The sequence below is a fragment of the Lepisma saccharinum genome, unplaced genomic scaffold (assembly GCF_977018435.1).
Source record: "Lepisma saccharinum unplaced genomic scaffold, izLepSacc3.1 HAP1_SCAFFOLD_232, whole genome shotgun sequence".
Lineage (NCBI taxonomy): Eukaryota > Metazoa > Arthropoda > Insecta > Zygentoma > Lepismatidae > Lepisma > Lepisma saccharinum.
This window is the reverse complement of record NW_028143009.1, coordinates 124,472-139,181: the sequence shown is the minus strand read 5'-3', so window position 1 is coordinate 139,181 and position 14,710 is coordinate 124,472. Positions and strand designations below refer to the sequence as shown.

At 36.9% G+C, this 14,710-nt stretch overlaps 2 protein-coding genes across 2 annotated transcripts in view; one reads left to right on the top strand and one right to left on the bottom strand.

Annotated features, from left to right (window-relative positions):
• LOC145982530 (uncharacterized) overlaps positions 1 to 5,731 on the bottom strand; it is a 97,331-nt gene extending 91,600 nt beyond the window's left edge. Inside the window, exons 1-4 of the mRNA XM_083115980.1 lie at positions 5,660 to 5,731; positions 4,559 to 4,631; positions 3,081 to 3,222; positions 1,244 to 1,422 (exon numbers count right to left, since the gene is read on the bottom strand). The gene's annotated coding sequence lies outside the window, so the exon portion shown is untranslated. The remainder of the gene's footprint in view (positions 1 to 1,243; positions 1,423 to 3,080; positions 3,223 to 4,558; positions 4,632 to 5,659) is intronic.
• Positions 2,247 to 14,710, top strand: part of LOC145982532 (uncharacterized) — a 48,918-nt gene continuing 36,454 nt past the window's right edge. Inside the window, exons 1-3 of the mRNA XM_083115981.1 lie at positions 2,247 to 2,499; positions 2,941 to 2,992; positions 11,870 to 11,967. Coding sequence (XP_082972107.1) covers positions 2,422 to 2,499; positions 2,941 to 2,992; positions 11,870 to 11,967 — 228 coding nt within the window. The 5' untranslated portion in view covers positions 2,247 to 2,421. The remainder of the gene's footprint in view (positions 2,500 to 2,940; positions 2,993 to 11,869; positions 11,968 to 14,710) is intronic.

Here is a 14,710-nt window from a genome sequence, read left to right as displayed (position 1 = left end):
AATTTATCCATGAAATGAATTCCAAATCTATGCGCTAGTGTTGCCCTATGCAGATAGGAAACCATGCCAGAAACTGAACACACGAAATCGAGTACACAAATAAGCATTTCCACTCATTTACATTTTGTGGCTTCAGACAAATTGAAAATAAATATCGATGGGTACTTATTGTTATGTGGGACAGAATATTATTGATCGGAACGGTATTTTTTTTAAATCCCGACATTTCCCGAGGCTCTGGAAATCTCAAATTCTACACGTCATTTTCACCTTAAGTGATTGTCCTTGCATTTCTGGAATGAAAACTAACAATTTCCGATAAGTTCCAGACACTTTCAATGTAGAAAACGTCAAGAATTAATACCGTTTTAAAATGACCATTCGGTATTTCCCGATTGCTCGGGATCCAGAAAAGTAGGGAAGTAATTTACTGAAGTCGGGATTAAATTAGTAAAAACAATAATACTTTAAGAAAGTTAAGAAGTAATGTAGTGTATTTTGTAATAATAAGAAAACGTTTTAAAGTTAATGTCCATTAATGGAAAATGTGACACAAATAATCTTCTATAAAACAAATGTTACATTAGCAAGCTCTTTAGTGTGGTTCTAAATTTAGATGCATTTTTATTCTTGAAGAGATAGATAATAGTAGGCAAATTGTCCATCGTTATTTTCATTTCTTTTTGTTCTACATCCTGTGCTGTTTTAAATAATGGAAAGCAGATGTTGTCCTCTGCTTCTTTCAATTTCTGATCACCAGATTGGGATAACAGACTGGAGGAAAATGGTGATGTGCAATTCGCCTACCATTTCATTTGCCATTGATGTACAATTCGCTCTCGTTTTTCCCTACATATTCACATAAAGCAATAAAAATACAAACTGCTAATTTTTTCATTCTATTTTGGTTATTTATTAAACTGTAGGTGTTTGCATTTATATTTGATAAATTTACTTTGCTCTTCCGGCCATTCAAGTCAATTGAGATGAAGAAGAAGTGATAAAATTGATGAATGACCAATCACAGTTCACCTTACTTATAAGAGCGACCACAAGAAAAAGAACATTCGTCGAAAAGTCCCCGCGCACCTTCCTCCTCTTCCGTTCAACTCGGGCTATAAGAGAGCTGCTTCACTCTCCCCCTCCCCTCCACACTGGAGTACGGTGCACAGGAGTCGCGAGTCTACGAAGGTTTCTTTGCTTGTGGTTCCACTATAATAGTAATATAAAAATGTACACTCACCTCACTTAGTTCGCCGGCAGTTTTTTCTTTATACATCATATTTGGAGAAGATACAATTCAATCTGTAGGTGTACACTGTATATAACACACCTTATTACTGACTTCCTTGACCCTGGATGTACAGGGACAAGGAAAACAAAGAAATGAGCATAATTTTCTCTTCGGAGAAGATGTTGAACCTAAACCAAAAAGAATACAAATAACGAACTCGACAATGTAAATTGATGAGATTTAGTAAATCATTTGATGAAGTGAACTAATTCTGAGTGGACTAATCGCAAAAGGACATAATCAGCTCAGATCCTATTACTCCCTCTGTCCCATAATTATAGTCCGGTATGCCAAAATGGTAGTACAGGAAAGACAGACGAAGAGGCAGATGGAAAACACAATTTGTACTTATCCTTGAGTAGTAAAGTTGTATGACTCATTCCCTTGTTTCATGTTCTTCTTCTGTATACACCAATGTCACAGTTTGAATATCGGGCAATTATTATGAGACAACAAACAAAGGTGTACCGGACAATAATTATGGGACAGAGAGAGTACTTCTTCATGATATGTGACGTAAAGTTTCCGTCCACCCGTTTGACGGCGTTAGTGGCTATCGTATCTCCTTTTCCACAGCCTGTAGTAGCTACACATCCTCATCTAGACATTGTTCTTGTTCTGGTGTTTAATATCTGCATACTGCACACTGACGTTCTGTCATTTCATGTGACTTCACATTGAAGTGATGCATTCACTTGGCCGGTTACACGTCATCGCACGCAAAAACTTCAACCGTTACCATGGATATGGGCCAGGGCTGATCAGTACTATGTTCCTTTTATTGGAGCCCATAAAAAATTGACTAACGCTTGCATTTCTTTTCTATTCTGGTGTTTATTGCTTGATACAATAGTGTTTTTTCGCTGTGAGGACCTGGCACGCTTGATCTCACAATCTAATTTAACGGGGACGTTCAGTTTGCATTGAGGATTCTCTTCACTCGTAAAAAAAAGTGACGTTAGGCAGAACGTTTTGATGCGAACATTTTGTATGTGAGAAAACGGGACCAGACTTTATTTCTAGAAATATGCATTACGACTTCATGTGTTGATGACAATTATTTACACTTTGTGTGGTGTTTTTGAAACATACCCTGCATAAAGAATGATTTAAGTTCTTTGTTCAAAATGTTTGTTGTTTTGTGCATCGTCTGGTCATTGTTCCTGCAGGTTTATGGTGATAACAAACTCGAATACTATCATAAGGTAAGTCAACGTACTGTACATTCTTTTAAAAGATGAAATCAACTTTGTATAAGCTATTTTGTACTCTCTTTAAACATTATGTGGTATTCACGTTATGTGATACACACGATATTCCCAATAGATGCGAGGACAGATCATAACAAACGATAATGTTCTGCATTACACATATCATAAGTGCCACCAGAGGGGTGGACAATTGCTTTTGTACACTTCCAAATTTCCTCTTAATGATAGTAATTATAGCAAATCCGAGCTGTAGGTCTAGTTCAAATTAACTCCTAATGTAATATAACTAGTAAAAAGCAATTTTTTATAAAACAGTATTTTTTCTGTTTTAAACAACCTTATAAATTAGTTACGAAATTATGAGTGCAGAAAATATGAGTGTATGATGGTCATCTATTTGACATAATCAAGTACAAGTATGTTGTTTAATTTCAGGCAAGAGATTTTCATACTTCTTGTTTGACACAGCTAGAAATTGCATCATACGGTAAGTAAAAGTGTGAATTAGGACTAAAATATGTATGTAGATATGCATTAAAACAACCAAAATGTGGGCTAAAATTTCTAAAACGTACCCTAAAATTACATATGCTTTATGACATCACCAATATCCTCAATAATTCTCAGCTGGAGCGTGGTGCTTATCACACTATATTTTCCTTTGTGGATAAGGTTTAGCACAGTGTGATGTCCAAGGGCGCCGACTTTCCAAAATTTCTGTGGGTGCACATCAATGGCGGTTAGATCTTTAATTATCAAGTATTGTATAATTTAAACAACTTACATGCACAATGATTGCAAGAGGCAATGATATTATCAACACGTTACTAAAAGAAAATACCACATTCATACAAATTAAAATGAAAAAATATTCATAAATGCAAATAATTTTAATTGTATTGCAGAAAGAACTATGCAAGGATTTTGTTTGCGAACAGAAACTACAAAATGACTAACTTTATGTACAAAATAATAATAATGATAATCATGACATGTTAACTTTCAATATAAAACACATTCCTTCTTACGTCATTTGCACTTATGAATTTGTTTGCAATTTTGGTAATGTCAGAAGGGGGGAATGTGTTGCTTGGTTGCCTTTGCACAAACACATTTGAAATAATTATGTTTTAGAGGTTCGAAATTTTAACTTCCATCTCAATGTTTTAATTGCTTATTATTTTTTCATAATGGCAAGTGAGAAATATTTACTTTATTTTGTTTTTATCAAACTAAAAATCCTGTGGGTGCGGCGCACCCATAAGATTATTTATGTGGGTGCTCGAGCCCCGGAGCACCCACGTAGTCGGCGCGCATGGTGATGTCAAAAGTGTCGAAAAGTGAGGGGGTAACTGCCCCTCGCCCCCCTAACCGCCGCCACATAGACGGAACTAGATTTTTCTGGGCGGGGCACAGAAAATGTTGTAAGCATAAAATATGTAACATTGGAAATATAATATGCACATTTTTCTAGGTATTAAGCACAGCCTCAAATATATAGTTGCATACACACACCCACATATCATATTCATATCACGACATTTACAAGGATTCACTTTAGGTCCAATTTGTGGTCAGATAAACTAATCGGGACTGGACCTTCAAAGCAAAATCCGAACTACTCTTCAATGTACTTCTACCAGGAAACGAACCAAGGGCCCTTTGATTATAAGGTGACAGCATTAGTATTTTTTTGTGTAATAGAAGTAGTTGTATATCGTTGTATAGTTTATATTACCAATGATTACAGAAAGAAAGGGATACACTTGAAATTCGTTTATTCGGAAATTATTGTCACAAACATCGGGAATATTGGACCTCGCTTTATGACCCAGTTAACGTGATTGCGGATTCGATGTTCGGTATCGACTTATTTATCTAGTAGGCTAAATATAATTCCGATAAATATATTCGTGCTACACTTAGTTTTATTTTTACTATCTGGAAAAAGATTGACCGTTGTAACATAATGTTATTAACATTTTTATAATGCTCAGTCATCTCTTTTGCTACCCAAGTGTCCCTCCCTCTAAATCCGCCAATGGGTACTTACTGCACAAGTGAGAGCCGTGCGGCAGGGAGAGGGAGGTTCCAGGAATCAATCCTCCCCAATAGATCCACATATTCTGCAACAGAGGGAAATTTTCATCCATTAAGAAACACTCAAGTAGTCACTTTTATGAAATACTAGCTGATTGCCGGGTATGTATTTATCCAATCTTGTATTAGACAGGAATATAATGAATTCTAACAATAGTGTAAAATGAACTTGGAGTTGATGGCATTCATCTCAGCGACCCCGAAAACTATGGATTACACACTAATATCGGTTGTTTAACATGTCACCCCCTTCCCACCCCACCCCTCGTGGTGCCAGGGGTGTCTTGGAGTTTAACGGCATTGGGAGTGTCACTAATCATCTTAGCGACTCCGAAAACTATGGATTGGATTCCACACCAATATCGGTCGTTTTACATGTCACCCCTTCTCACCCTCACCCTTAGGGGTGACAGAGGTGTCCTGGAGTTGAACGGCATTCGGTCTGTCACTATTCATCTTAGCGACCCCGAAAACTATGGATTCCACACTAATATCGGTCGTTATCGATTATTTTTACATGTTACCCCTTCCCACCCCCACCCCTAGGGGTGCCAGGGGTGTCTTACCCCACATTATTTCTTTCGAGATTGCAAGTGATACGTGTACCAAGTTTGGTTGAAATCGCTCCAGGCGTTCGAGAGTTATGCCGGAACAAACACACATATATACACACATACTTTCATTTTTATATATATAGACTCGCGTACTTTCGACGTGGCCTTTGGCCACGTCTTGTACGCTCGCATGCGTGATCTTCGGCCACGTTGTGGGCGTAATCATGTTATAGATGGGTTAAAATGTCTGCATGTTTTATTGGATGAAGCCAAACAAGTGTATAAGTTCGCTAATTTGAAAAGTTTAGAAAGTAACGTTATGTCTGTATGGGCTCTAATAAAGTACAAATAGTCAAAATATTATTGTCTATTTTCCTAATGATAAACTGAGTAAGTAATAACAGTTTCAAGATAATTAGTTGCATATTTTGCATAAACGAATTCAATAGCGACACTAAATTGGAAATGCAATCTTTCTGTCATTCTTCTCGAATTCCTACCTTGCCTCTGTAATAAATTCTGACGCTCGTATTTTGAAATTCGAAAGGTCTAGCATAATTCCCTTACAGTAGTTCTTGGGGTGAAAATAAACTTTCTGTAAGTTCCCTAGCAACGTCAGTTTCCATGGTGAACAACAAGCACGGCAAACTCTCTAAATAATTGTTTGTTATTATACCTCTAAACATTTAATTAAAACAACCACGATGTAAATATCTTTGCATTGAGTTTACCAATATATACGTCTCGCTTATTTGGAAAGTTTTGAACGTAACTCTGTGGGTGTACGGGCTCTAATATGGTACAAATATGCAAAATATTCAGAATTGTCTATTTTCTTAATAATAAAGTGAGTAAGCAATAACTGTTTCAAGATAGTTAGTTAGATTTCTTGTATAAACGAATTCAAGAGCGACATTAAATTGAGAAAACAATATTTACGTCTTTTGATATTTTCACATTTGTAAACGTAATAGAAAAATAGTTGTTTTCCGTCGTTCCCATCAAATTCCTACCTCTCCTCCGTAATAAATTCTGAAGCTCATGTTTTGAAATACGAAAAGTCTAACATAATTCCCTTACAGTAGTTTTCGGGGTGAAAGTAAATGTTCTTTAAGTTCCCTAGCAACGTCCGTTTCCATGGACAACAACAAGCACGGCAAAAACTCTAAATAATTGTTTGTTATTACACCTCTAAACATTTAGTTAAAACAACCACGATGTAGATAATATTTTCGCATTGAGTTTACCAATATATACGTAAGTAATTGTGTCTGGGCTGAAACTCCTTATGTAGATGTCACCCTTGTTTAAGGCACCTTTTTGAACCAGGTGTTGATTCATCTGTGTGTGATCTGTGACAAATATAATGTAGCTAGACAATTAAGAATTGAAGGAAACAATGTGAGCAAAAAAGAAAAGCCTTGGAAACGGTTGCTAGGGACGTGAAAAAAGGGCATTTTCACCCTTAAAGAAGGGCTAATTGAGCGATTTTTAAATTTTCTCGGTCATTTGGGACAATTTCATGGGGGGTCGTAATCGGGCGTTTTTCGCCTCCGGGGCTTCCTTCATGGAGAACATTTATGTCAGTGAGTTAGTGGTGGGATTGAGGCTATATATATACACCACACTTTCAATCTGGTTTCAGAAAAATGCATAGTACTTGCACTGCGCTGGTAGATATCGTAGACAATGTAAGTAAATGAATAGATGAAAATGAAGTTACACTTTTAGTTTTGTTGGACTATTCAAGAGCGTTCGACTCGATCAATCATGAATTGCTATTGGCCAAACTGTATTACTATGTCGTTACCGGAAACGCGTTAAATTGGTTTCGATCATATCTCGGCAACAGGAAACAACGTGTGAAATATCGGGAACCGGAAGTCACATACTCTAAATAGTTAGTTGTTCAACAAGGCGTCCCTCAAGGAAGTATATTGGGTCCACTACTATACATGATTTACGTAGCTGATTTCGACCGCGCTGTCCAATATTGCCACTACCATCAGTATGCTGACGATTCGCAAATCTATATTCAGTGTAATACAGAAAACTACGATAATGCGATGACCAAACTTCAATTCGACCTTGATGCTATAACAAATTGGTCACGGAGAAACTCTCTTCAATTAAATCCATCAAAATCTTGCTTCATGACCATAGGAACTCATGGTACCCTTAAGAAACTTCACAAATACGCACCTTCTCCTCCAACTCTTGGCAGTATACCGCTAAGCGAAGTGGATACAAGCAAAAACTTGGGAATTGTGTTCGATAGACACTTAAATTGGGAGCCACAAGTTGAATTTATTGTGAAAAACTGTATGGGGAAACTTAAATCTTTGTATCATTTAAAACATGCTCTGGACGCTAATGTTAAAGATCGTCTTATGCAATCACTCGTCCTATCCACGTTAGACTATTGCGCTCCAGTGTACAGTAATATATCCCAGGGCCTAAACTATAAACTTCAAAAAATTCAGAATTGTTGTATACGTTTCATATTTAACCTAAACAGAAAGGAACATGTATCCCCCTATTTAAAGAAACTTTCTTGGCTAAACATTAACAATAGAAGAAAATACTTAACACTCACCTTGATGCACAAAATACTTATCCGATAAGATCTGTTCTCGTAGAACATCAGTCGAACATAATATCCGCAAGAAGCACAATCTAAAAATCCCCAAACATAAAACCGCCACATATAACAAGTCATTCATTGTTACAGGGATTAGGGAATGGAACAAACTGCCTGCACCATTGACTAACATTATTTGCCATCAAAGTTTTAAGAAAAATCTGAAGAACTTACTATTGTCCCAACAACTTCATTAACCTTCATATGTTAACAATTGCACCTGCACTTATACATCATATAATGCATACCTAACCTACCCCCCCCCCCCCGCACACACATTGAACTACCGAAGACTTATTACTTATCTTTACTCAACAGTATATATACTAATCTATTCAATGTATTATTTTATCATTGTATAATCTTTATATTATCTTTATTGTATTATCATGATCATTATGTGTTTTTTTTTCTTTCTTTTTGTTTTTATTCATTTATTGTATCTTTGACAAGTGTTGGGTGTAAGAACGGCCCATGAGGCCGAAACACGCCTGCTTAAATAAAGACCATTCTATTCTATTCTATTCTATTATATTCTATTCTATTGGATTTCCCAAATGCAAACTTGCTCATCATTCAAGCAATATTTGTTAATTACATGTATGTAATATCCTTTTCTTCAATTTAAAAGTGCAAAAAATATGTTATTTTTACTAAAAAAATCCATTTCATTCAGGCCCTATGACTATTTTTAATACTAAATTGAGCAGACCTTCGTGGGGAAGTGGTTAGCACAGTCGGGGTCCTCCAGAGAATTGTGTTCTTTGTGAGTGTCCCTTCATCTTGATTTCATAATATCGCTCATCTTAGTCTTCGCGATTAGCCAAAAGTGGCAGAACAGCGAACTAAAATAAACCAAAAGAATGAATCAATTATGCTAAATCACAGCTAACAAATGTAACGAATTCATGGGTATATAAATTTGTACAGTCAGCGGCAATAAAAATGGGACACCTAGATCCTGAAATGTTCGCTTCCCTACAAGGCGTTGTGTGTGTTGCCTAACTCTACGGCGTTGATAGAAGATTCCATTGAAAGTTTTCTATTAAAATCCACTGATCGCCGTAGATTTAGGCAACAACTTCCAGGGAAGCGAACATTTCAGGATCTGGATGTCTCATTTTTATTGCTGGCGACTGTGCAGTGGGATCCATGAGTATTACCCTGCAAATTGCCCATCACTATGTTCTTGCACTTTATATGACCCAATAAGAGCTTCAAGAATTAAAATAAAACTCAACTTCTGCACCAGCATACATAAAAATCCATCGCTTAAGAAACACATGGGATGTAAGAGAAAAATTGGTAACACTTTACTATAGGGGTGACGGATTTCTTACTTTTTACAGGAGAAAGTACTTACGCAAATCATTTTCTGTAGCGTTGTGGAAGTTCGTGAATGTAGTTTTGATCCATTTTAATGCGAATACATGTTGTTTTCTGCGAAAATCTCTGTCCGACACGCTGTTGCTGCTGCCGCCATTTGCTTTCTGCACGAGAGCACAATATTCCGTGTGTTAGATGACGTAAACCCCGTAGTCAGTGTTTCAAACTCGCCGTGTTTTCACTATAACATGACGTGTCGAGTATTATTATTTTTTATTTTTTTTTAACTATGCTTGCCAAACCTAACCTAACCTAACCTAACCTTACGCAAAATGGTTTGTGGAGCTAACGTGAATGGTTTTTGGGGATAACGTGAATGGTTTGTGGGGCTAACGTGAATGGTTTGTGGGGCTAACGTGAATGGTTTGTGGGGCTAATGTCAATGGTTTGCGAGGTATTAGCATAATTTCAAATCCGTGCATGAAAGTAGGTATTTTCCGGTGAACAAGGTTGCAACACTGCATAAATCGACAAAACTCTCTCACAACGCGCGAAGAACCAGTACGCTTTCACCATAATGTGTGTTACGGAATCGAAATAACGAGTAACAGTAAGTACTCGTAAATGTAAGAAATAGACATTATTTTCGTTAGAAATTCATTATTTCACCTAAAGAAATGTTCCGCATTCCAGAATAGTACGTCAGCAATTTAAAAAAGTGCGAAATAAATGATTTATAGGTGTCACCCCTATAGTAAAGTAGTACCGAAAAATTAATGAAAATAGTCATGGACAATTTGCACCGTAATACTCATGGCTCCCACTGTACATACATAGAAGTCAACCATAATGTACACGATCTTGATAATAAAATATCGTCCGTCAGATCAAAGACAAAAGTATGGATACATGCCTTCATGGCGTGGTGCTAAGCACAGAGGAACACTTTACCTTTTTTTTTTATCTTTATGGATACATTTGTAACCCAACAAAGACATGATTGCCTAATAATACGTTAGTCAATTTTTTTTAAAGAAAACTATAAAAAGATGGCAGCATGTTTACTTCACTGCTAATATTCCATTCAGTATTTACAATTTAGAGATTTTTTATTAGCTGATCTACACATTTATGTTATGCATTATACTCTATGGAGGACAGTGTTGAGCAGTATTTGCAAGGTAACAAAGTTTAATGAACTTGGTTCGTTACTTTATCCTCTTGTAACCATGAACTTATAATTATGTTCCTTATTAAGCTTTACTGCAAAAGCCGTAGTTACATTTTTTTAGCCGTAGAACGTGCCTCATTAATGACGAGTGATCAATTTATTTTAAATAGTAAACATGTGCCGCCTTTGTATTACTGACGTTTATGACTTTGATTTTATACATTATGTCGACTGTTCCAAAGTCTTGATCAGAATATGTAATCAACAAGGGTGCCAAGTCATGTGTTAATCTAATCACAGAATAGTTTTTAATGTTCCTTTTCTTTTCTCTCGTTTCACCGTTTTTTTATTCTTTCTCGTATTGAGTACTATTTCCTTTTAGGTTTGAATTTGTACAACACTGTTTCTTCTTCTTCTTCTATCAAACTTAACCTCACACAAATGACGTCACGTCAGCCAATCGGATTCCTTAAAACGGTTGTGGCAGCAATGACTACCTTCCTTTTATTGTAGTATGATCAGTGTAAAATATTTAATTCGTTCGTTTATAACATAATAATGCATATGTAATAAGCTTCTTTATTTATTCGCTTACAGTGTTGCATTTGTCCTCTGTGATTTTCTGTGATGTCATATGCCAACACTGCCCGTCATCCTCTTTGCATTCTGCCCTTGCTGTCGACCAACCAAAAGGCGACTTGGTGGCAACTACAGAAATTTATATCTCTCATTTTGTGAGGAGAAGCCAAGGTCACCCGCAAGGATACAGCTAGTCAACTATAAAACCGAAAAAATTACAAGTTCATTACATATTTCATTATTATGCTGCTTAACAAATATTTATGCATTACAGTTTGAACTTTGGTTTAAGTTCACTTTAGGCACAAAAAGGACAATCGGGACTGAACGTACAGTTTAAATTGGGACCTGAAACATTATTTGCTTCCGCTGGGTATAGACCTCGAAACCACTTGATTACAAGGCGACGACAGTAGAGCACTCACTGGCGTACGTAGTCTGATGGGACTACAGCCCCTCCAGAAAGTTTGAGAAAAATAAAAATTTTGAATGAAACTTGAAAATTTCAATTTCAAATGAAAATCCGTTAAGAACTCGACAAAATGGAAAGATGTTAATGCAAACTCCTTTTAAAATGATTCTCGATTATCATTCTTGTCTTACAGTACAATTTTAACTGAAACTCTCAGAATATACGAAATATGTCATTGTTTATCCAGCCCTCTAGAAGGAAGCTGCCACTTTTAAAATTCCAGCCATTCCCGAAAAAAAAAATCCTCCGTACGTCAATCAGGGAGAGCCATATGTAAGTCAAAATACAGCAACACAAGAAAGCCAATATGCAATAAAATACGAATAGAAGAACATGATCAGTAAAAATTGAAAAGTAAATAAAACTAACCTTTGACGTCATTAACTCATAATCGTTCACAAGGAACAAATATCATTTACCACAAACAGAGCATCTATCACAATCTACTTACTATTTAAACATGTTCTGTTGGCAGCACAAGGTGTAGATCATGCTTTAATTGAATGGTAATTATCTTGCAGAGGATGTGCGAAAGATGCTTGCAACTTTTCCAAACGGAATGAGACAGAAGCCTAATTCTAAGGAACCCATGAAAGATTTTGCATTCTCTGGTGCTGAAGTAAGTTGAGTGTCGGACACAAATGTAGTGTATTTGCACTCTCTGCTACTTAGCATAAACAAACACCAAGAAACACCACTTGATGAGCTTGAAAGCTACTACGTGACGTTTCTATCAGAAAGAGCGCCCCGGTAATTTCAAGCTCAGTTCTGTCTAGCCAGACGAGATTTGTTATTATAGTTGCCTTGATTATGTCAGTGTACTTGTCTCGTGGTTTAACTTGAAATTTCGGTGCTCGATGATTGGTTTGGTGTTTTAAGTCCACATTATGCACAATAAGGCCAATCGGGACTGGATCTACAGTTTAAAGTGGGATCCGAACCACTATGTGCCTCCAACGAGAATCGAACATGGGACATCTTCATTACAAGGCGACGACGTTACCACTAAGCCAGATAATCGTTCGCTTATATTGTATTAATACATATATTGTATGTATGTATGTATTGTATTGATTTGCTTTATTTTACTTTGCTTTTGTACCACTTTTGGCTAATTTGCGAAGATAGGGATGAGTGATATGATTAAATTGATGAACGGTCACTCACAAACATCCATGCTCAGGCCGGGATTCGAAGCCGGGACCCCTGGCGTATGTATGTATGTATGTTTTATATGTATGTATGTGTGTGTGTATGTTCAGTAAATCCTGTGGCAACTTTCAGTCATCACATCATATCGGTTGTTGCCGTGTGAGGGACCCGGGTTTGATTCCTAGGGTGCGTGGTATCAGGTGGACACTACTGACAATGTCCCTACCTGAAACGCCTCTGGTGCTCACCCAGCCTACAATAAAAGGTTCCTTTGATTTTTGGAGTCAACCCTGATACCACCTTCATTTTGACCGAAGCGGACAATGTGAGAAACGCTACCTTCACACCCCACTCTGCGCCTCCGTGTTATTGGTGCAGCAGAGACAAACCACTTATTACCAACACTCTAAAAGGTTTGCAGGGTTAAGAGAAAGTGTGTCTGGAAGCAATCTGATGGTGATAAGTTCCTTGTTAAGGCTATATTATGTCATGAGGCTGTAAAGGATCATTCCTCACACATCTGGACACACCACAGGACGACACATGATCCAACGATGGATGATTTGGCTATTAGTCCAGGCGCCAGAGACTCGATAGCTTACAATAATTGCGTTAGTTCAAGGGCATACTACAAGGACAGAGGACATTCCGAAGTGGTTGACAACATTTCAAACGGTTTGTTTTATGCTCAGATGGGTGGATCGGGACTAAACCTACAGTTTAAAGTGTAATCTGAATCGCTGTGAAACGTCCCTCCAAATGGAATCGAACCCGAAACCAATTGATTACAATGTGATAGCGTCAACCAATATGTTATCGGAAGAAGACCTTAATGGAGCTGGAAGTCCGTTAGGTTAAGCGGGACTGGACTTACACCTTTAAATGGGAATGGAATCGAGACACTAAAATGTACTCCCATCAGCGATCGAACCCAGGAATGTCAGAAACGAGATACTATTTCCAATAATATGAATGAATTGATTTATTTTACTTCTCGTTTCTGACACTTTTGACTAATTGCGAAGATGATGATGAAGGATGATAAGATAATATCGAAGAAAGAACAATCACAAACACATATTATGACAACACACAACACCAGCCCCACGGAGAATATACTAGCCGTTCAGACGCCAGAGCCTCGCTAGTCTGCAAAATGCAGTCCAGGGTGCACTGCGTTACGAACGTCTCAAGATGAAATTTTCAATCGGGCGAAGTGAATTTTTGGGGCCCCTACTTTCCATTTTCCCATCCCTAACTTTCCACCCCCAATAAAAACCTTGACCGTATTACATATTTACGGTTTTAAGCAAGAAAAAAAATAGTCTAAATAGATTAAACACCGTATGTTACCAATTAAGAACTCTAAAAAACAGTTTCAATACGGTATGCTAAATATCTATTTCTCAAACTTCGAAAGTATTCTGAGATATTGTATCCAATTTGGGAGAACTCGGGACAATCTCAGAGGATTTATAAAATTCAAAAAAGAGCATTGTGTATTTTGGCAAACGCACACAAAACTGATACATGTAAACCTCGTTTTAAAAGCAATCGCATATTAACCCTTCCAAGTTTGAACATACTTGAAACACTTACTTTCATACAAGAAACAAAATCGTACTATCCAAAGAACATACACACTCACAATTACAATACCAGACAAAAAAATAACTTCCACATTCCCAAAGTTCGGCTAAATGCATACCAAACAGGACCTTTTTACACAGCCATTCAGATATACAATATGTTACCAAATAGTTACAAACAATTTGAAAGAAGCACGGTCTTTAGGTAAGATAAAAAAAATTGCTATTAGAATATACATTATATTCAGTTACAGAATTTCAGGAATTAAATAACTTTATAAGATAAGTTTAGATTGTATGGTACTTTTACAACACTAGTCCACTTAAAGATATAGTTTGTATTTGTTTGATTTTACATTATACAAATGTTATACTATTATAAAAACATACTGCCCAATTGATGTATAGATATATATTATGTGCGAAGTTGTGGAAGTTCCTTGATGCCTTTGGCGTAGAAAAAAGTAGGTTGATGTCGTAACCACTGCAGGACAGCGTTCTCGAGTTCCTCATCTGTCTGGAAGTGCGTCTCGCCCAAATGCTCTTTAAGTGCCCCAAACAAGTGGAATTCACTGAGGCATAAATCTGGACTGTAAGGACTGTGTGGTAAAACCTTCAAGT